Consider the following 23,303-nt stretch of genomic DNA (forward strand, 5'->3'; position numbering starts at 1 on the left):
AATAATGATAGTAAATATGATCCAAAATCTTGGAAATAGAATAGAGAAAATGCAAGGAACATTTAACAAGGACCTAGAAGAACTAAAGAGGAAACAAGCAACGATGAACAACACAATAAATGAAATTAAAAATACTCTAGAAGGGATCAATAGCAGAATAACTGAGGCAGAAGAACAGATAAGTGACCTGAAAGATAAAATAGTGGAAATAACTATTGCGGAGCAGAATAAAGAAAAAAGAATGAAAAGAACTGAGGACAGTCTCAGAGACCTCTGGGACAACATTAAACGCACCAACATTTGAATTATAGGGGTCTGAGAAGAGGAAGAGAAAAAGAAAGGGGCTGAGAAAATATTTGAAGAGATTATAATTGAAACCTTCCCTAATATGCGAAAGGAAATAGTTAATCAAGTCCAGGAAGCGCAGAGAGTCCCATACAGGATAAATCCAAGGAGAAACACGCCAAGACACATATTAATCAAACTGTCAAAAATTAAATACAAAGAAAGCATAATAAAAGCAGCAAGGGAAAAACAACAAATAACACACAAGGGAATCCCCATAAGGTTAACAGCTGATCTTTCAGCAGAAACTCTGCAAGCCAGAAGGGATTGGCAGGACATATTTAAAGTGATGAAGGAGAAAAACCTACAACCAAGATTACTCTACCCAGCAAGGATCTCATTCAGATTTGATGGAGAAAATAAAACCTTTACAGACAAACAAAAGCTGAGAGAGTTCAGCACCACTAAACCAGCTTTACAACAAATGCTAAAGCAACTTCTCTAGGCAGGAAACACAAGAGAAGGAAAAGATCTACAATAACAAACAAAACAATTAAGAAAATGGGAATAGGAACATATGTATCGATAATTACCTTAAATGTAAATGGATTAAATGCTGCAACCAAAAGACACAGACTGGGTGAATGGATACAAAAACAAGACCCGTATATATGCTGTCTACAAGAGACCCACTTCAGACCTAGGGACACATACAGACTGAAAGTGATGGGATGGAAAAAGATATCCCATGCAAACGGAAATCAGAAGAAAGCTGGAGTAGCAATTCTCATATCAGAGAAAATAGACTTTAAAATAAAGACTATTAAAAGAGACAAAGAAGGACACTACATAATGATCAAGGGATTGATCCAAGTAGAAGATATAACAATTGTAAATATTTATGCACCCAACATAGGAGCACCTCAATACATAAGGCAAATACTAACAGCCATAAAAGGGGAAATTGACAGTAACACAATCATAGTAGGGGACTTTAACAACCCATTTTACCAATGGACAGATCATCCAAAATGAAAATAAGTAAGGAAACACAAGCTTTAAATGATACATTAAACAAGATGGACTTAATTGATATTTATAGGACATTCCATCCAAAAACAAAACAGTACACATTTTTCTCAAGTGCTCATGGAACATTCTCCAGGATAGATTATATCTTGGGTCACAAATCTAGACTTGGTAAATTTAAGAAAATTGAAATTGCAGCAAGTATCTTTTCTGACCACAACGCTATGAGACTAGATACCAATTACAGGAAAAGATCTGTAAAAAATACAAACACATGGAGGCTAAACAATACACTACTTAATAACGAAGTGATCACTGAAGAAATCAAAGAGGAAATCAAAAAAAAACCTAGAAATAAATGACAATGGAGACACGACGACCCAAAAACTATGGGATGCAGCAAAAGCAGTTCTAAGAGAGAAGTTTATAGCAATACAATCCTACCTTAAAAAACAGGAAGCATCTCAAATAAACAACCTAACCTTGCACCTAAAGCAACTAGAGAAAGAAGAACAAAAAAACCCCAAAGTTAGCAGAAGGAAAGAAATCATAAAGATCAGATCAGAAATAAATGAAAAAGAAATGAAGGAAACAATAGCAAAGGTCAATAAAACTAAAAGCTGATTCTTTGAGAAGATAAACAAAATTGATAAACAATTAGTCAGACTCAAGGGAGAAGACTCAAATCAATAGATTTAGAAATGAGAAAGGAGAAGTAACAACCGACACTGCAGAAATACAAAGGATCATGAGAGGTTACTACAAGCAACTCTATGCCAATAAAATGGACAACCTGGAAGAAATGGACAAATTCTTAGAAATGCACCACCTTCTGAGACTGAACCAGGAAGAAATGGAAATATGAACAGACCAATCACAAGCCCTGAAATTGAAACTGTGATTAAAAATCTTCCAACAGGGCTTCCCTGGTGGCGCAGTGGTTGCGAATCTGCCTGCCAATGCATGGGACACGGGTTCGAGCCCTGGCCTGGGAAGATCCCACATGCCGCGGAGCAACTGGGCCCGTCAGCCACAATTACTGAGCCTGCGCGTCTGGAGCCTGTGCTCCGCCACGAGAAAGGCAGTGATAGTGAGAGGCCCGCGCACCGCAATGAAGAGTGATCCCCTCGTGCCACAACTACAGAAAGCCCTCACACAGAAACGAAGACACAACACAGCCATAAATTAATTAATTAATTAATTTACAAAAAACAAATCTTCCAACAAACAAAAGCCCAGGACCAGATGGCTTCACAGGCAAATTCTATCAGACATTTAGAGAAGAGCTAACACCTATCCTTCTCAAACTCTTCCAAAATATAGCAGAGGGAGGAACACTCCCAAACTCATTCGACGAGGCCACCATCACCCTGATACCAAAACCAGACAAAGAAGTCACAAAGAAAGATAACTACAGGCCAATATCACTGATGAACATAGATGCAAAAATCCTCAACAAAATGCTAGAGAACAGAATCCAACAGCACATTAAAAGGATCATACACCATGATCAAGTGGGGTTTATTCCAGGAATGCAAGGATTCTTCAATATACGCAAATCAATCAACGTGATACACCATATTAACAAATTGAAGGCAAAAAACCATATGATCATCTCAATAGATGCAGAGAAAGCTTTCGACAAAATTCAACACCCATTTATGATAAAAACCCTGCAGAAAGTAGGCATAGAGGGAACTTTCCTCAACATAATAAAGGGCATATATGACAAACCCACAGCCAACATCGTCCTCAATGGTGAAAAACTGAAACCATTCCCACTAAGATCAGGAACAAGACAAGGTTGCCCACTCTCACCACTCTTACTCAACATAGTTTTGGAAGTTTTAGCCACAGCAATCAGAGAAGAAAAAGAAATAAAAGGAATCCAAATCCGAAAAGAAGAAGTAAAGCTGTCACTGTTTGCAGATGACATGATACTATACATAAAGAATCCTAAAGATGCTACCAGAAAACTACTAGAGCTAATCAATGAATTTGGTAAAGTAGCAGGATACAAAATTTATGCAGAGAAATCTCTGGCATTCTTATACACTAGTGATGAAAAATCTGAAAGTGAAATTAAAAAAACACTCCCGTTTACCATTGCAACAAAAATAATAAAATATCTAGGAATAAACCTACCTAAGGAGACAAAAGACCTGTATGCAGAAAATTATAAGACACTGAGGAAAGAAATTAAAGATGATACAAATAGATGGAGAGATATACCATGTCCTTGGATTGGAAGAATCAACACTGTGAAAATGACTATACTACCCAAAGGAATCTACAGATTCAATGCAATCCCTATCAAACTACCACTGGCATTTTTCACAGAAGTAGAACAAAAAATTTCACAACTTGTAATGAAACACAAAAGATACCGAATAGCCAAAGCAATCTTGAGAACAAAAAATGGAGTTGGAGGAATCAGGCTCCCTGACTTCAGAATATGCTACAAAGCTACAGTAATCAAGACACTATGGTACCGGCACAAAAACAGAAATATAGATCAATGGAACAGGATAGAAAGCCCAGAGACAAACCCACGCACATATGGTCACCTTATCTTTGATAAAGGAGGCAAGAATATACAGTGGAGAAAAGACAGCCTCTTCAATAAGTGGTGCTGGGAAAACTGGACAGGTACATGTAAAAGTATGAAATTAGAACACTCCCTAACACCATACACAAAAATAAGCTCAAAATGGTTTAAAGACCTAAATGTAAGGCCAGACACTATCAAACTCTTAGAGGAAAACATAGGCAGAACACTCTATGACATAAATCACAGGAAGATCCTTTTTGACCCACCTCCTGGAGAAACGGAAATAAAAACAAAAATAAACAAATGGGACCTAATGAAACTTCAAAGCTTTTGCACAGCAAAGGAAACCATAAACAAGACCAAAAGACAACCCTCAGAATGGGAGAAAATATTTGCAAATGAAGCAACTGACAAAGGATTAATCTCCAAAATTTACAAGCCGCTCATGCAGCTCAATAACAAAGAAACAAACAACCCAATCCAAAAATGGGCAGAAGACCTAAATAGACATTTCTCCAAAGAAGATGCCAACAGACACATGAAAGAATGCTCAACATCATTAATCATTAGAGAAATGCAAATCAAAACTACAGTGAGATATCATTCCACACCGGTCATAATGGCCATCATCAAAAAATCTACAAACAATAAGTGCTGGAGAAGGTGTGGAGAAAAGGGAACACTCTTGCACTGTTGGTGGGAATGTAAATTGATACAGCCACTATGGAGAACAGTATGGAGGTTCCTTAAAAAATTACAAATAGAACTACCATACGACCCAGCAATCCCACTACTGGGCATATACCCTGAGCAAACCATAACTCAAAAAGAGTCATGTACCACAATGTTCATTGCAGCTCTATTTACAATAGCCAGGACATGGAAGCAACCTAAGTGTCCATCGACGATGAATGGATAAAGAAGACGTGGCACATAAATACAATGGAATATTTTTCAGCCATAAAAAGAAATGAAATTGAGTTATTTGTAGTGAGGTGGATGGACCTAGAGTCTGTCATACAGAGTGAAGTAAGTCAGAAAGAGAAAGACAAATACCGTCTGCTAACACATATATATGGAATCTAAAAAAAAAAAAAAAAAGGTTATGAAGAACCTAGGGGCAGGATAGGAATAAAGATGCAGACGTAGAGAATGGACTTGAGGACACGGGGAGAGGGAAGAGTAAGCTGGGAGGAAGTGAGAGAGTGGCATGGACATATATACACTACCAAACGTAAAATAGATAGCTAGTGGGAAGCAGCCGCATAGCACAGGGAGATCAGCTCCGTGCTTTGTGACCACCTGGAGGGGTGGGATAGGGAGGGTGGGAGGGAGGGAGACGCAAGAGGGAAGAGATATGGGAACATATGTATATGTATAACTGATTCACTTTGTTATAAAGCAGAAACTAACACACCATTGTAAAGCAATTATACTCCAATAAAGATGTTAAAGAAAATAATGAAAAAAGTATAAGTAAGGGGCTATGCAAGAACAAAATACATGGCAATTAACAAATATTACCCCAGGATTTTTTTTGATAAATTAAAACCCACAAATATTCTAGAATGTGCCAGTGACTAGACTAGCTGAAAAAATTCTAAAACACGAAGTACTTGGTCCAAAATACTTTAAAAATTTATTTTAAAAATATAGCTGATCATAGGAAAAACACGGATTTATACTAGATGATTTACATATATATTTTTAAAAATATGCCCTGCTGAAATCTGTAGCACATTATTCCAAGTCTGATTATTGGAAAGAAACCATTTGTTAGTCTATGTGCTCTCAGGTGCTTTAATTTAATGGCTTCTACGACAAAAAGCTCATTTTTGATCTAGGAAGAAGCATCTCAGGGTACTGAATTGGGTGGGAGTACCACAGCCATAAAGCACCCTCCCTCCAGAGGGAAATTCAAGTTTCATTATGTCAAATTGGGCTTGAAATTACAGCCACTGCTCACAAATGTTAGTTTTTAATAGAATAAAATGTCATCCCGGGGTTTCCCTGGTGGCGCAGTGGTTGAGAGTCCGCCTGCCGATGCAGGGGACACGGGTTCGTGCCCCGGTCCGGGAAGATCCCACGTGCCGCGGAGCGGCTGGGCCCGTGAGCCATGGCCGCTGAGCCTGTGCGTCCGGAGCCTGTGCTCCGCAACGGGAGAGGCCACAACAGTGAGAGGCCCGCATACCGCAAAAAAAAAAAAAAAAAAAGTGTCATCCCGGGGAACTGACACTTTACAAACCTGAAGAAGTATTTTCAAAACAAGTTTTTTTATTAGTATTATAAATGTAAATGTTCAACTGAGAACTGAGTCATCAACTAGTTTCTCTAATTAAATTTTTAACCTGGAATAAAGAATACACTTAAAAACCTCGACTTCTACATCAAAGCAGTAATTCCACCGAAAGACCAGATTACATAAGTGATAACACTTATCTCTATCCATTTGGTTTCACTAAAGTAGGGCTCAGGTAACAAGCTAGAATATTCTGATCCCAGACTTTACAGTCACTTTCCTTGCAGCTTCATTTTCACTTGGGCACTTCCTTCTGTTTGGCTCCAGCGTCCCTTCTTAGCCCAAATGGGGACAGAGCAAAGGCTTAGAAAAGCTAGTCTAGCTCCAACCGTCTGCATAAATAAACTAGGCAAAGGTACTGGGTGTTCTGCATTGTTTTTTAATAAATAATCTGTTCATTCTTGAAGGAGGGTGGTCTAACAAGGAGACTCTCAGGGACTGTTCAGTGAGCTACATAAGACGTGCATTTGCAGCTTACCTTTATTCAAAATCCTCTCTCCCCTCATACAGATTTTTCTCCCTCCAGCGCAAAAGAAAGGTATTAAAACTAAGACTGAATGCTAATCAGAGCTGCTCAAGGTAACTCCTAGTACCCATCGCTTCCTTCATTAAGAAAATCTGCTAGCGGGTCTTCCCTGGTAGCGCAGCGGTTGGGAATCTGCCTGCCAATGCAGGGGACACGGGTTCGAGCCCTGGGAAGAGCCCATGTGCAGTGGAGCAACTGGGCACATGAGCCACACTACTGAGCCTGCGCGTCTGGAGCCTGCGCTCCGCAACGAGAGGCCGCGACAGTGAGAGGCCCGTGCACCGTGATGAAGAGTGGCCCCCGGTCGCCACAACTAGAGAAAGCCCTCGCACAGCAACGAAGACCCAACACAGCAAAAATAAATTAATTAATTAAAGAGTGAAATACCTTGTCATTAAAAAAAAAAAGAAAATCTGCTACCAAAAAATTATGTGTGGGGACTTCCTTGGTGGTCCAGTGGTTAAGACTTCACCTTCCAATGCAGGGGGTGTGGGCTCGATCCCTGGTTGGGGAGCTAAGATCCCACATGCCTCATGGCCAAGAAAACAAAATATAAAACAGAAGCAATATTGTAACAAATTCAATAAAGACTTTCAAAATGGTTCACATCAAAAAAATCTTTGAAAAGTTGCGTGTGTTTATATTTAGCTCGGTATTATGATTTTTATTTAATAATACACACACACACACACACACACACACACACACACACACACACACACAGAGCAGGTTCAATCTCTTCATCTCATTGTGAACTTGTAAAAGATGGCAGACCAGGACCTCTGCCCACACTGGAGACTTGGAGTGCACGGTGAACCTAACATATTGGAGCCCAGGGGTGGGAAAAGCCCCCCTCACCACCCAGGACCACGAGTGGAGGTCTTCGTCCACAACAAGCATCTCAGTTACGCCCAGGGCTTTGGGCTTTGGGGTTTGGTACGTTCATCACTTATTCATGACCTGATTAACTGCTCTTTAATACTTTCATTTGAAAACCCTCAGTAGGATTCCAAATACTGATGAGATGTCTTCTTGGGTTCCTCTGGTTTTGCTGTTATCTTAGGAGTTTCCCCAAATGCAGGACTTTAGAGACTCTTGGGCACCCCGGACGGCTGGTTAACCTAAGCTACAAAACTGGGACAACACTGCCTACTACAAAAGCCACTGTAAGGAATAAATTCTATTCTGCAGCAAAGCATCTAGGACATGGCCTAGCAGATGGTATGCGATCCGTAAATGTTAATTATTACTATTGTTATCAGTATTACATCCTCGTGGTCAAAGCAAAGAGCAAGCACGCAATCCTCTCCTGTAGGTTTTTGGTGACTCAGAAGGTCACGAACACCCTGCTCTGCTCCAGGTAGACAAGAGAATCATTGGGATTCAGAACTTCATCCCATCATCTGAAACAGAGAGAGCAAGCCTCCTCGTGGGTGGCTGCTGCATTTTCCGCTTGCTTTGTCCGCCAGCACCATGTGAGGGGGCATCCCTCACTGCTGTTCACCCTTCCTGTGCACAGAGCTCTGGCGAAGAGCAAGTCGTGACCAAGAGAAGAGATTCGTGGAACAGGAGTATGTGAACAGGGCTTCCCTGGTGGCGCAGTGGTTGAGAGTCCGCCTGCCGATGCAGGGGACGCGGGTTCGTGCCCCGGTCCGGGAAGATCCCGCATGCCGCGGAGCGGCTGGGTCCGTGAGCCATGGCCGCTGGGCCTGCGCGTCCGGAGCCTGTGCTCCGCAACGGGAGAGGCCCCAGCAGTGAGAGGCCTGCGTACCGAAAAAAAAAAGAGTATCTGAACAGGGTCAGAAGGATGGCCAGACCCCTTACCAAAAAGCCATGGGGCAGGATGTAAGACAACAGAAACTCAGTAGGAGATTAAAATGACAGAGATACAACATCTCTAGTTATTAGAGAAATGCAAATCAACACTACGGAGGCACCACCTCACACCGGCCAGAATGGCCATAATGAAAAAGTCCACAAATAACACTTGCTGGAGAGGGTGTGGAGAAAAGGGAACCCTCCCACACTGCTGGTGGGAATGTAAATTGATACAGCCACTATGGAGAACAGTATGGAGGTTCCTCAGAAAACTAAAAATAGAGCTACCATATGATCCAGCAATCCCACTCCTGGGCATATATCCAGACAAAACTATAATTCAAAAAGATACATGCACCCCTATGTTCATAGCAGCACTATTCACAATAGCCAAGACAAGGAAACAATCTAAATGTCCATTGACACATGAATGGATAAAGAAAATGTGGTACACGGAACTCCCTGGCAGTCCAGTGGTTAGGACTTGGCTTTTTCACTGCTGTGGCCCCGGGTTCAATCCCTGGTCAGGGAACTAAGATCCTGCAAGCCGCAAAGCACAGCCGAAAAAGAAAAAGAAGATGTGGTACATATGTATAATGGAATACTACTCAGCCATAAAAAAGGATGAAATCATGCCCTTTGCAGCAACATGGATACAACTAGAGATTATCATACTAAGTGAAGTGAGTCAGAAAGAGAAAGACAAACACCATACGATATCGCTTATATGTAGAATCTAAAGTATGACACAAATGAACCTATCTATGAAACAGAAACAGAATCATGGACATAGAGAACAGACTGATGGTTGCCAAGGGGGAGGAGGTTGGGGGAGTTTGGGATGAGCAGATGTAAGCTTTTATATATAGGCTGGATAAACAGCAAGGTTCTACTGTGCAGCACAGAGAACTATATTCCATATCCTATGATAAACCATAATGGAAAAGAATATAAAAAAGGAATATATATATATATATACATATATATATACAGACACACACACACACATATATAAAACTGAATCACTTTGCTATACAGCAGAAACTAACACAACATTGTAAGTCAACTATATTTCAAAAAAAAAAAACCACGACAGAGATAACGCAAGGAAAGGGATGAGAACGAATCAAATGGCTCAGAGAACAGGCAAGACAAGCAAGCAGGTTTGCTAAACGTTTCGGCAGCAATTTGGCTAAGAGACTGATAAACTTATAAAAAAATCTTTAGTTAAAGAGACAGAATCCAAAACTCCATATATCTCCATGGGAAACATCCAAAGGAATGTATGTTTGCAAATAGCAACGTCGCCCATCTGCTGCAGTGTTGGTACGTTTTCTCAGGAAAGAGCTGAGGGTCCATTAACAGTCCCATGACACTGCAGGATATCTTTCTGTCTCTGGCTGGTCCCTCTGATACCTAGGTGACTTCCTTAACAAGTCCCTGCAGAAGGCACAGCTGTCCTGGGTCTGGGATTTTTCCCAAAGAGCGCCAGCTGAACAAGCTGTCCGATCTCCTCACTGCTCACACAGGCGCACCCAGGAGCTGCAAGGAAGTGAGAGAGACAGGGCTGTCAAACCGTTCCCGGCCAAGGAATTCCCTGGTGGCCCAGTGGTTGGGACTCCATGCTTTCACTGATGGAGCCCGGATTCGATCCCCGGTCGAGGAACTAAGATCCCGTAAGCTCTGTGGCACAACCAAAAAAACAAAACAAAACCATTCCGCCCAACCGTCCTCATGGCCTGGGGAGATCAAAGCATTCTTTGATCCATTCAGAAAATATTGACTGAGCACCGTCTCTGTACCAGGTACTATTCTAGCCACCAAGCATAAAGCAGTGATCCTTTCCTCATGGGGCTTACGGTCTAATGGGGAGAAAAATAATAAACATATGAACACAGAAATACATACCATGGGGTCAGGTGATGGTATGAATTGAATGAAGCCCCCCCCAATTCATCTGTTTAAGTCCTTTCTTAGTCTGTTCAGGCTGCTATAACAAATACCATAGGCCAAATAGCTTATAAATAACAGACATTTATTTCTCACAGTTCTGCAGGCTGGGAAGTCCAAGACCAAGGCAGATGTGGCGTCTGGTGAGATCACTCTTCCTGGTTCCTAGACAGCATCTTCTTGCTATAGCCTCACATGGAAGAACAGGCAAAAGAGCTTTCTAGGGTCTCTTTTTTAAGACCAGGAATCCCATTCATAAGGGCTCTGTCCACATGGCCTAATCACCTCCAAAAGGCCCTACCTCCTAATACCGTCACATTGGGGATTAGGTTTTAACCTATGAACTTTGAGGGGACACAAACATTCAGACTAACCCCCAGTACCTCAGAATTTCACCTTATTCGGCAATAATGATCTTGACAGAGGTCATCAAGTGAGGTCATTAGGATGGACCCTAGTACGACTGATGCGCTCATAAAAAGGGGAAATGTGGACACAGAGACAGACACACACAGAGGAAAACAATGTGAAAATACACAGAGAGAAGAAAGCTATCCCCAAATATCCCCAAACCAAGGAGAGAGGCCTAGAGCAGATCCTGCCCTCACAGCTCTCAGGAGGAACCAACCCTGCCAACACCTTGATTTTGGGCTCTGGCCTCCAAAACTGTGTGGCAATAAGTCTCTGCTCTTTAAGCCACCCAGTGTGTGGTACTTTGTTACAGCAGCCCTAGCAAACTAATACAGGTGGTGAGAAGCACTTTGAGGAAAGACAAAGCAGGGTGAGGGGGCAGAGAGTGACAAGGGACAGGAGCAATAGAGAGGGTCATCAGAGCGAGGCCATGCTGCCCTCCAGGACTCCAAACAGGCCCAGTTCACTCCACCAGTACCACCCGCCGGAATGCTTTGAGCGTGGACAAAATAGCCCCAAAGGGTTCCAGGAATATTTTTACACACGTGCTTACACTTGACTCGGTGCATTTTATGTCCAAGTTAAGAGGCAGCTATTGCTCCTTAAAAGGTTTTCATTTCCCTCGATGCTCCCTCTTTCTCTTTCTTCTCAACCACCCACCATCAACTGTATCTATCACCTTTCCCATGAAGAAATAATGGGACACGATTCAAACATGTCCTAGCAAGAGTCAACGTCTTCCAAAAATCTGTCCACACTCTATCATGCCCTTTCTCTGTGACCCAGGCATGGTGGGGGACAGGAAGGCAGAAATTAGGCATGCCAAGCCAAGGTCACAGTCATAGAATCACCTGCCTAGCCCGAGTGTAACCTGCAACTTCAGCCCAGTTAGTACAGGTGCTAACACGCCAAGGTGATCCAAATCCTGATCCCAACATACAAACCTCCATTCAGACAGCATTGCTGACACAGATGGGCAACGAAGCAGTGGCTCTTAACATTTTGGGGGTAAATAATTCCTTGTAGAATCTGGTGAAGTCATGGATCCTTGCCCCAGAAATATAATTATACACATACAATTTGTAGGGGTCCATGGAACCGCAAAGCTCCTTATGGCCCCTCACTAGTTAGTAGAATCCAGGGAAATAACCTCTGCAATGGTGAGGATGACCAAGAAACAAAGACAAAGAATAAGCAGGGAGCAAGCAAGGTGGAGGAGGCTTCAAAATATATCACTGGAAGAGGACTGATGGCCTTAAAATATAAAAAGTGCCTATAAATCAATAAGAAGAAGACCAAAAACCCAAGGGAAGATGGAGAATGGACATGAACAATTAACAGAAATGAAATCCAAATTGTTTTTGGACATATGAAATATGTTCAATTCACTTACAAATATGATAAACTACACATAAAAAAGATACCATGTTTAATCTACTAGATAGGCAAAGATCAGAAAGTTTGAGAGTACCTTATATTGATAAAGATGTGGAAAGAAACTCACATACCAGGTTGATGGAAGTATAAACTAGGACAACCTCTTCGGCAGGCAATTTGGCAATATTCGTCAACAGTTAAAAGTCATACCCTTGGGAATTCCCCCGTAGTCCAGTGGTTAGGACTCAGAGCTTTCACTGCAGGAACCCAGGTTCGATCCCTGGTTGGGGAACTAAGATCCCACAAGCTGCACAGTGTGGCCAAAAAAAAAAGAGTCATACCCTTTCGCCTAAGACTAGGAATTTATCCCTCAGATATACCTGAAACATTTACAAGATGACACAAAGGCACAGATATTTACTGCTGCACTATTGGGGAATAAGAAAAAATTGTATACAACCTAAATGTCCATTCTTTAATTGTGCTTAATTCCTTAAGTAATGTCCATTGGCATACTTATCAAGGAATGACTAAGTAAACATGGTACCTCCATACGATGAATACTATGCAGTAATTGAAAAGAGTAAGGCAATTCTGTAGTAATTTGGGGGAAGGATGTTCAAGATATATTGTTAAGTGAAAAAAGCAACATACTGAACAGCATGTATAGTGTAAAAATATATTTCCCTATATCTATACCTTTACAAATGCATGCATATGGAGTATCAAATGTATGTACACTTGTATGCAGATAGAGTATGTTTGGAAGGATACACAGGAAACTAGAAGTGGGGTTGCCTCTGGGGAGAGGAACCCGTCACTGAGGCACACAGGTAAAGGCAGAATTACCTCTCACTGCATCCCCTCTTGAAACCTTTCCATTTAAGACCACGTGTCTGTATTTCCTATTGCAGACTTTAGCCAAACGAATCTTAAAACACACACACACGTGATTAAAAACCAGAAAGAATCCAGTAATTAGAAACTGCATAGCTGTAGGGAAGAGCCGGTTCGCTGGAGGTAGACGTGGTAAGAGGGTGTTAAGAGATGGCTCCCTCCCGAGCAATCCTTCCTGTCACCCGAATGTCCCGAATCATGACTCTGTTTGGCAACAATCCAATTTCCCACAGCTCAGGAGTGATGGGGGAGGGACGATCTCTCCCACTGTCTCTGATTAGACACGCTGGTCGACAAGTTAGCCTGACTCTGTGGACATAAAGTCCTCAAGAGAAAACACATAGAACACATGAAAGTACCCCAAAGGTACCCACAAACCCAACAGTGAGCCCTGAGCATCCTACGTGAAAAGAAACGTGAGGCCAGAGTATTCCCAGGATGCTCCCTGTTAGGAAGTAGACTGTGGCTGTTCCCTCATTTCAGGTGGAGAAGCATCATAACCAGGTGGGCAAGGTAGGGCGGGAAGCTGCCCACTTTGTTTACGGATCCGGCCTAGACTCAGATCAAGACCCTGGACTCCGGCCTGTCTCTCCCAGTAAGCAGTGGACACCTGGCCGCGCTGCACCACTTCCCTTTCTGGACTAAGAACTTCCTCCCCAGCTGCTGACCTCTGCTGCGAGCTCACCCCGGGAACTACCCTCAGCAAGTGTCCAAAGCCACGCCCCTTCCCAGGGCAGCCCTCACCCAATGACGGGTCCAGGGTCCAAAGTTACAAAGGCTCAGTCCCCTCGCCCCAACCTGGATACCTCAGTAGCTATAAAGATGCAGAGCCCCAGCTTGGACCTCTCACCTCCGGAGTGCAGCATGGCATGGGCAGAGGGCTTCAGCTGGGACTGCATCGGGGCCCAACTTCTGCCTCTGCCCCATGCTGCCTTGCCCCTCTCCTCGCCTCTCCTCCCCTCACAGGTGCTGGTCCCGAGTATACACCGTAAGACCACATTCCCCTCCTTCCTTATAAGGAGAGGGAGATTTGGAGACAGAGAAGACACACAGGGGAAAGAAGGGCATATGAAGGCAGAGGCAGAGATTGGGGTGTTGCATCCACAAGCCAAGGGATGCCGGGGATGGTCAGCAAACACCAGAAGCTGCAAAAGGCGTGGAAAGATCCTCCCCTAGAGCTTTCAGAGGTTCTGCCAACACCTTGATTTTGGACCGCTGGCTTCCAGAAGGCTAAAAGAATACATTTCTGTTGTTTTAAGCCGCCCAGTTCGTGGTCATTTGTTAGGGCAGCCCTAGCAATAGAGAAGAGAAGGTCAGAGGAAAAATCTACTCAGGGCATACCTCCACGTAGTCAACAAAGGTAAGGACACCAGCGAGTTGGTTCTCACCTGCCCAGGGCTGCTTCTAGCAACTAATGAGAAAATGCATGGAAGACCCTGAACATGCCACAAGGCGCTATACCGCTGAGCTGGCGTTCAGGAGACAGGAGAGGCAATAGCTCTGTCTACCTTTGTAAAATTATCTACCTCCTCGGGTACCATTCAGGTCCCGTGGTTCACGCCTTTCCTGCTGGTCGTCCTACCAGCCAGCACCATTTCATCAGAGAGCATGAAATTCAATTCAGGTCAGCACTTGAAAGTGGCCAGGGCCCAGGCTGAGCAGAGGAAGAGGTTTCACCAGTTTGCTAAAAGTAAGGCTTGGGGATTATCTACGGGTTTCAATTAACCAAGAGAGCAGGTCGCTGGGTTACCATGAATAATCGAGATGGGGCGTACATCCCGAGGTAAACGATACTTGGTGTCCAAACCACCTTCCCACAGGACACCCAGTCTGCTCCTCTCTCTGGGCAGACACGGCTGCCACTCCCCACACCTCCTGGAAAAGTTAACCCCTGGGATGGATGACTGCCACGCGGCACTGGAACAGCCACCAGCGTGCGGACCGCTGTCGTTGAGCCCAGCCTGTGCCGGTGACTCCACACCCGCAGAGAAAATGTCAGGCTGTGTCCTCTTCGTGGGCACTATTCAGCACTGTTGTGCTGACTCAAAGCGCCCTTTGAAGTCCATGGGACCTGCGTATCAATGAACACTGAGAAGTGAGCCCAAAGTGCCAATTTCCATCATTCACAAGGACTTCAAAAAGATGAGGCAGGGCAGGAAGTTCAAAAAGATTGTGCCTGTGAACTGCAGCATGCAATCTCGGAAACTATAGGCACTGCTTTATCACAAGCAACACACTGAGCAGGTGCTTTTCCCCAATGCCTTTCGCTTGCCAAGAAATCCCTGCTGGGGACTAATAGGAATTTCCAGTTCCCTAGGCATTTCTTGAGCCTCAGAGCTATTACCCCTAAATTTCTAGCACTTAAAAAAAAAAAAAAATACAGGATTTAGCACCTGTTTGTTTCCGAAATACTTGCTAAAAACAGATCTGCCAAAAGGCCACCTCTAAAATTAGTCATATTTCCTGATCCAAAAAACATAGTAAATTGTATTTTTAGTAACTCCTTCACTCCAGGTATCTGGTGCTGTCATGCTTGAAGCATAATTATTGGCAACTTACTAAGCAAGCAACCCTTATTTTTAGCCCCAAAATAGCTCCAATGAAAGTGATAAACAGGTTTGTTTGTTTTTTTAACCAAGGGTTAGAACAAGGTAAACATCTCAACCAATCATTTTCTGTACCTAACTTTGTCTCTCAGAGAGACTTAATCACACAAAAAAGTAACTGTGGCCTCAACTATTTTTCCCTTGTTGCAGCTTTGCCTACCTGTGGAACCTGCTCTATACTTGAGATACCCCTATGCTCTTCTCTCTAAGCCTCTGCAACTATATTTTTTCATCTTTAAAATGAATAACCTATCATGTACCAGAGACTGTGCATTTCATAGGTATTGGGGACCGATACCGAGGCCGCAAGCACACCTCTTCCTGCACATTTCAAAGTTATCACTTAATACTCCTGCACAGCAACTTTGCTCTTTGTCTCAAAGCCACTGAGAATCCTTTTTTTCAAAGTCTGATTTTGTGATCATTTTCCCTTGTCTAATCATCAACTTAGTCAAAGACAGACTGAGAACGTGCGGGTTAAGAGTTTCACATGATCGAGTGAATGATTTATTTTCAAAGCCGCGTTAACGGAGGATGGCAGCAACTCAAAGCTACAGGAGGACAAAATTAGGTCTTGCCCAAAGCCATCCTTTCTTTTCCAGTGGTAAAAGGGCACTAGATTCAAATGACTTTCAAACAACTTCGGAGAGAGGCTGGCCAAAAAAAAAAAAAAAATACTGTCCCGCAGGCAGTGGTGGGAAAAGGAGCCTCTTGATAAGATAGGATTGAAGCCTGATTGAAAGTCAGGAAAAAGCGGCTCCGTTTGTCAGACGGACTCAGACGGTAATTCTCAGCGAGCCATGTAGGATGGCACCCAAAGCTTTTTGGAAACGAGCGCCAAGTCAAAACACAACACACACACACACACACACACCCTAAGCCAGCAACACTCTGGCTGTTGGCATAAATCACCCAACACAACGTGCACAGTTTGAGACTGCAACTGCAGGCGTGGGGGTACCTCCCCTTCTTCCCTTTCTCCATCCCCCTTTGCAGATTTTTCGTGAACTGATTCCTCAGGACGGGCTGCCCTGGATCCTTCCACTCAGGGGATGGCGTGGGGGGGATACATTTATTTCTTAGGACAGCCTTCATGACTTAATTCCCCTCCCGCGGTGGTCTGTGTCCTTTCCAAAAAAAAGGAATAGAGAAAAGTGAAGTGCTTTCTCCAGAAAGTATGCACCTCTGCAAAGGGGGAATTATTGAAGGGAGGGGCCCTTCTGGAACACTCACATCACCCACTCTGGGGACACTTCGTCTCCTCCCTTCCTCTGGGTCCTGTCACCTCGAGGTCTCCCCTTGTTTGGCTCACAGGAGTAACCCCTCTCTGGGTGAAAACCCTCTTAATAGGTCACCTTGTAAAGAGACCTGGAGGCTGCAAATAGTGTGAGGTTGACTTCACCTTTGTTTTGGCCTTAGTAAGACATTATCCAGCACATGAGTGGGGCTGGGGACTCATGAACTCAGCAATACTTCCCAGGCAGAATCATGTACACACACACACACACACACACACACACACACACAAACATTTTAATCTCTACGATCTGCCAAAAACCAAATCTTTTAGTTAAGCATTAAGGTGTTGGATCTGGGAGATAAAAAGCTATGAATGACACCCATTGTTTCTTTCAAGCTGGCCATTAAGTGAACTAAAACCCAGATTTCTCACGACGCCTGCATTCCCTCAGCACTGATTCTCAGGGCTGAAGTAGGGCACATCGGAAAAATCTCTCAACCTCCTTCTCCACTCTAAGAACCACATTCCTTAACTAGATCCAATCAATTAGTCCAGCACAATAATTTTACATCCAATTAGTTGTTCCTCCCCTTGTGGAGAGGAAGTGAGATGCATCATTTAAGAAAGACAAGATGAGATAAACGGGCGTTAGCACCTAAGGGTGAGGGGGAATCCTCACCGGACCCCATCCGGGCAGGAATTCCCCACATTTCAGTGAGCCTTCGGGCCCAGCACTGAGCTCCAGAACCCAAGCATCGGGCTAGGGACTGAGCTCTGAGTGCATCCGCGGGCAGTGCAGCCAAAACGAACAGCCTGATGTTAAGAAGCAAAAATGCAGCGGAGAGGAGCCGGACCCACAGCACGGACCGGAAAGGGGAAGGCAGCCCGAAGCAGCTGAGCCGCAGGGCAGGGGAAGCAAGCGTGCCTCTAACGTTGCCCATTCTGCTGTCAGCATAACGCCCCGTCTCTTTTTGCTAAGTTTCAAGAGGAAACACACACAACTAGACTGAATCCTATACATTTCGAATCAAAATAAAGTTCTACCCCCGTGTGCCGGGCACGGAGAATTGAGCGCACTGTAGTTAGCTAGCTGGGGCCTCGGGCATCCCTGTGCCATGACGGGATGTGTAAGTTCCCAGCCCACTGCGAACCCAGGAGTAAACGGTGCCGCGCTCCCTTTGGACTAGAATGAGGTTTGGAGTTTTTTGGTTTTGTTTTTGTTTTTCTTCTTCTTCTCCTTTGAAGAGTTACTCAATTCAGTGAGTTCATCCTGAACACTCCCATTATGCATGGAAATGCAAGCAAGAGGCACTTTGAGAACTGCTCACTCTAACCCCACTTACCCAAAACAAAGGGCACCCCACCCAGAGCGGCTGTAGGAAAAGGACAAGTGACAAGGGTGATGGAGACCTGCGCTCAAATGCAAGGGGCTCCAGGACACACTGGGGAACCGAGGAGGGAGATTACAGACAGGTGAGGCTTGGGACTGGCGGGCAGGGCAGCTCGCCCAGTAATCAGAGGTCACACGGCAGTGCACTCCCAGGAACTTCCAGGCCGGACAGAGGATCCCAGGGCAGAGGGTGGAAGGGCAGGTAGGAGGCCTGGAGCTTCCCACTCCCACCCACACTGCTGATGCCTCCCTGGTGAATGGGCCACAAAAAGGGGCTACTACCCCACCTGTGCTGAGCAAGCCCCAGCCTGGGGGGAGCCTTGAGTCTCAGAGGATCATGAGCTTGGGGCAACCCCAGCCTGAAGCAGCTCCAAGCTTAGGGTAAGTCCCAGGCTGGGGCAGCCTCCCGGCTGGAGCCTCACCTCAGAAGTAAGTCATCATATTACGGGTTTCTTCTCACAGATCTAAGTTACAACTTCGGTCTAGCTGAGGCTTGCCTGGCAAGGGTTCACACACTGCTAACGTCTCACAAGGCTGGAGGGGGTACCCTTGCAGGTGTCTGGGGTTCCTCCTTTGCTTTCCCCTCTTCTAGGAAGATAAGAAGGCGTCTCCCAACCTCTGAAATCTGGGGAGAGCGGTGTGTAGTTCTGTATCTGCCAGAGCAGGATCCTTACTGCAGCTCCCACCCCAGCGGCTGGAGTGAGGAGGGAAGGAGGGGGTGATATGGGGATGCAGGGGTGGGAAGGGTGGGTGGAGGGAGGAGCGGCGCGTGAAAACCCTCCTGTGAGCACGCAAAACTTCCCCTAGCTGCCGCAGCCCACAAGCGGGTACGTCCCTGGGCTCTCGTCCTTCTCCCACCTCCTACCCAGAGCCCAGGGTGCGGATCAGACTCTAAGTTCCCCCAAGGGCTGGCTAATCGGCTCTCCCACCCTCAGCGTAAGGGCCCACGCACTCCATTCCTGGCTCCAGCCTCTCCACTGATCTGCCGCCCCTACCGGCCCGGAGATCAGAGTCCCCCAGACCCCAGCCCTCCCCACCCCCGCGCTGGTGTCCGCCAGGCGGCGCCCTTCGAGGAGCAAAAAAAGGCTGCGGGCGGCTTCGCGGAGAAACCAGTCGCCCCCCAGGGAAAGTGACCCCAGATCGCCCCTCGGGAAAGGCCGGTATCCCGGCTGCGAGGGTCTGCGCGCGCGTCTGGCTCGACCCCACTTTCAACCCGAGAGGAAAAGCCGACGGAGCGGGAGGCGCCCGTCCGGGGCTCCGCAGCCAGACTCGCAGCGCAGGGCTCTCCGCAGGGTCCCCGCCGCCCCTGCCTCCCCGATCCCCCAACCCGAAGGCCAGGGGCCGGCGCCCCGGGCGGCTCACCTTCTCTCCGGTCAGCACGTGCAGCCCCTCGCGCACCTTGGCGAAGGAGCCCTCGCCCAGCTTCCTGCTGCCTATGAGGTAGTTGCCCACGCGCTTGTGGTGCTGGAAGTCGCGGAGCCGCTCGCGGGGCACGCCGCTCACCCAGGCCGGCAGGAAACTTCCCTCGCAGGCCGCCGCCGGCCTGGCCGCGTCCTCGGCGCCGCCGCCGCCCCCGGGCGCCGCCGGCTCGCCCAGGAGCCCGTCCCCCGCCGCCGCCGGCATCACGCTTGCCCGCTGCCCGCGCCGCTCCGGCTCTGCTCCCACGGGCGCGGCTCCTCCTCCTAGTCCGGCCCACGCGACTCCCCCGGCTCCTCCCGCCGCCACCCCGGGCCCGGCCCCGCCCGGCCCGCGGCTCCCGCGCCCCGGGCCGCCGCCGAGCGCCGCGCGCAGACAATAGCGGTCGCCCAGGCCACAGGGTACCGGGGACCCGCCCACAAGAAGTTCTTCTTCAGGGGGTCGCCCGGGCCCCTTTCGGGACCCCGAGACCCTGCCCGGCGTCCCGTCCGGGCGGCTAGTGACAGTCGCCCCGCTCGGGTGCGCGGGGAACAAGCCGGCTGCGGAGGGGCGGGCGGGGGGGGCGGGTGGCGCGGTCCGGTGCCCGGTCCCGGAGCCGGGGTGCCTGGTCCCGGAGCCCGGGCGCCTCGGCAGCCTCCGCCCTAGCCGCCGCGGGCTGGCCCGCACGGGCTTGTGTCCGGCTCGCTGGCTCCTAGCTGCGGCCGCCCGAGAGCAGCGCGCGGCGGGCTGCAGGCGCCCTCTGGAAGGCAGCAGAAGAAAGCCCCATTCAGTTTGAATTTGCAGAAATTTAATCCGGGCGCGGGCGGCGGGAACAGATGCGAGCTCCACTCTGCAGCCTGTACACTTTCAAATCCCTCGTAGCCCCTCCTTCCCCGCGCGCAACAGCCAAACTCGACCCTCGCCGGAGAGGGGAGGGCCCTGGGAGGGGAGCAGCGGAGTGGGCGGCGGAGCCACCTGAGCGCCGGACAGGGGGACCTCGCGCTGCCTCGGAGACGCGCGCTCCCGGGCCGCCCAAGTCGGGCCGCCTCCGGCTGCGCCTCTCGCCTAGATTCGGGGCTCGGGCTTTCTGGACCTTTCGGCGAAGAAATCCCCCACTACCAACCGCACCCACCCCGGGCAGGAGGAAGGGAGGGAGGCTCTCTCGAACCCGGTGGACTGTGGGTTAGGTGCCCGGTGTGCAGCCCCGGGCGTGGCACATAGTAGGACCCTCTGGACCCTGGATGGGTGGATAGATGGATGGGTGGAAGGATGGAGAGGTGGCGGGGCGTCTGCCCGGGCTCACACCAGACGGGAACGCTGTGTTGGAGGAGGAGCAGCCGCAACAATACTAGTAGCAGCAGCAACGTAGGAACCAGGGCATTTGCTGCCTCTGCTCGTACGTTTACACCTTCTCTGCTTTCCATTGAAATGATGCCGGTGATTGCAGGATGCGATGGACCAGCGCTCCCTGCTCCTGGAGGCTTTTGTTCTGTGCGCGCCCTGACTCTGCTCATCCCTCGTAAACAAGTGCAGCTGCCCTGACCACTCTGATCTTCTCCAGGATCCCCAGCGTCTTCTCAAACCAAAAATGAGGAATCTCGTGGCAGGGAGGGGGGAGGAAGGGGGAGGCATTTACAAAATGCTACCTGTTGAGCAGCCAGATAAAAGGCACCAGCGTTTCAAGCATACTTAACCCCTGACATTACAGCATCAGAGTTCAAAGGCAGGATTCGGTCCTCAAGTTCCTTTCACTACTGACTCCGCTGTAAACAATTATGGTATGATCCACGTCAGTGCTCTGAGATAGGGGCGGGGCGGGAAGAGGAGGTGGTGCACAGCAGTCGTTAATCCAGTGTCTTGGGGGCTTTCTGACCCATGTGAAAAGTGACCCAGAGGAACGCCTGTTTTAAGTAGATCTAATTTTAAATATGCTATGATCGACTACTCACGTGTTATGACTGGGGTTGTTTTCCATCAGTCTCCTCATTGTTCCCTCTTCTCAATATTAAAAATACACTTTCAAATGTTTTTCTTGCTGTGCTTAAGGGACTTCATTACTCCCACCCCACCCCCATAATTTCCACAAGGCCAATCAAATCGCTATAATGTCTCCGATTCAATGATCAAATTTTAGGACAGTAACCTGGCGGAAGAAGGGGGCTATATGACCAGCACTGAGTGAATGTTCAACAACGATCTGATGGACGAGGAATATGGAGCTCACTTTGGGATCAAAACCATTCTGCATCTTCTTTCTGAAAAGGTTTTAGAGTTTCCCCAGTTAGTAGCCTATGTGTTAATAGAGTATGAATTTCTTTAAATTTTAGGATAATTCGCTCTGTATGAAAATTTAGAAATTACTTTATTATAGAATAAGGCAAATGTCAGAGACAGTTCATCAAATTACCTTTATGGCCTAAAAAAAAAAAAAAAAGCTAGCCAATTCAGGCACAAAAATGGTGGAAGATATTTACAATGAAATAGAGATTTTCTTTCCTTTTAATTATCCTCTCGGGGTGGAGGTCAGGAAAGGAGTGAAGAAGAGAGAAAATCCAGGCCCATTAATTCTTTTTCAAGCCTGATGCCTGGGTTTGATTCAAGTTCACTGCTAATTCCATCAGCTGGGATGGATGCCAAAGAGAAGTTCAAATCTTACCCTTCCTGGGCTTAGTAACTGGTTTTTGAACTATAGGTCCTGTCCTCTGAAATGGCCTTGTTTAATAAGGAATAAGCCCAGAAATTCCTTTATGTAGGACAAATTAGTACACGAAACAATGGACTGCCCTCATGTTAGATACGTAGGAAACATCTTGTTGAAAGTCCCAGTCCAGCATTGAAGATTCTCTACTAATTATTCCAAACTATATGTCTTCTCTTGCTGTGGGATGTCCCTGAGCACTACATTTCAGCTGTCTTTATCCGGGATGGGGCTTCCTCCCCTCTGCACCTTTTTTCTTTTGGCTGCATAGGGTCTTTTAGTTGCGGCACGCAGGATCTTCCTTGTGGCACGCGGGATCTTTGTCGAGGCATGCAGGATCTTTCATTGCAGCGCTGGCTCTTTGTTGTGATGCGTGGGCTTCTCTCTAGTTGAGGTGTGCGTGTTTTCCATTCTCTAATTGTGGTGCACAGGCTCCAGGGCGTGTGGGCTCTGTAGTTGTGGCGTGTGGGTTCCAGAGCATGTGGGCACTGTAGTTTAACAACAGTGAGCTGCAATAGGCTGATCGCTCGTCCTTCTCTCTTACTCTATATCACTCATTCTTCTTAAGTTCTGTATTACTTCCTGTGAATATCTTTCTTCTCTTTTAGACTTTTTGAGAACAAGAGATTCTATTTGCCCTAGAGAACCTAGCACAGTGCCCTGAGACACGGTCATCATTCAATATATATTTGCATAAATGAAAGCAATCGTGGGACTTCCCTAGTGGTGCAGTGGTTAAGAATCTGCCTGCCAATGCAGAGGTCACAGGTTTGTTCCCTGGTCCAGGAAGATCCCACATGCCATGGAGCAACTAAGCCCATGTGCCACAAC

The 23,303-nt window shown here is 46.7% G+C and overlaps 1 protein-coding gene across 1 annotated transcript in view; it reads right to left on the reverse strand.

Moving 5' to 3' along the window:
- HUNK (hormonally up-regulated Neu-associated kinase) overlaps nucleotides 1–21,761 on the reverse strand; it is a 112,658-nt gene extending 90,897 nt beyond the window's left edge. The window contains exons 1-2 of the mRNA XM_060010045.1: nucleotides 21,724–21,761; nucleotides 19,742–20,534 (exon numbers count right to left, since the gene is read on the reverse strand). Coding sequence (XP_059866028.1) covers nucleotides 19,742–20,534; nucleotides 21,724–21,761 — 831 coding nt within the window. The remainder of the gene's footprint in view (nucleotides 1–19,741; nucleotides 20,535–21,723) is intronic.
- Nucleotides 21,762–23,303: the final 1,542 nt, after the last annotated feature.

This window comes from Delphinus delphis, chromosome 4 (assembly GCF_949987515.2).
Source record: "Delphinus delphis chromosome 4, mDelDel1.2, whole genome shotgun sequence".
Taxonomy (NCBI): Eukaryota; Metazoa; Chordata; class Mammalia; order Artiodactyla; family Delphinidae; genus Delphinus; species Delphinus delphis.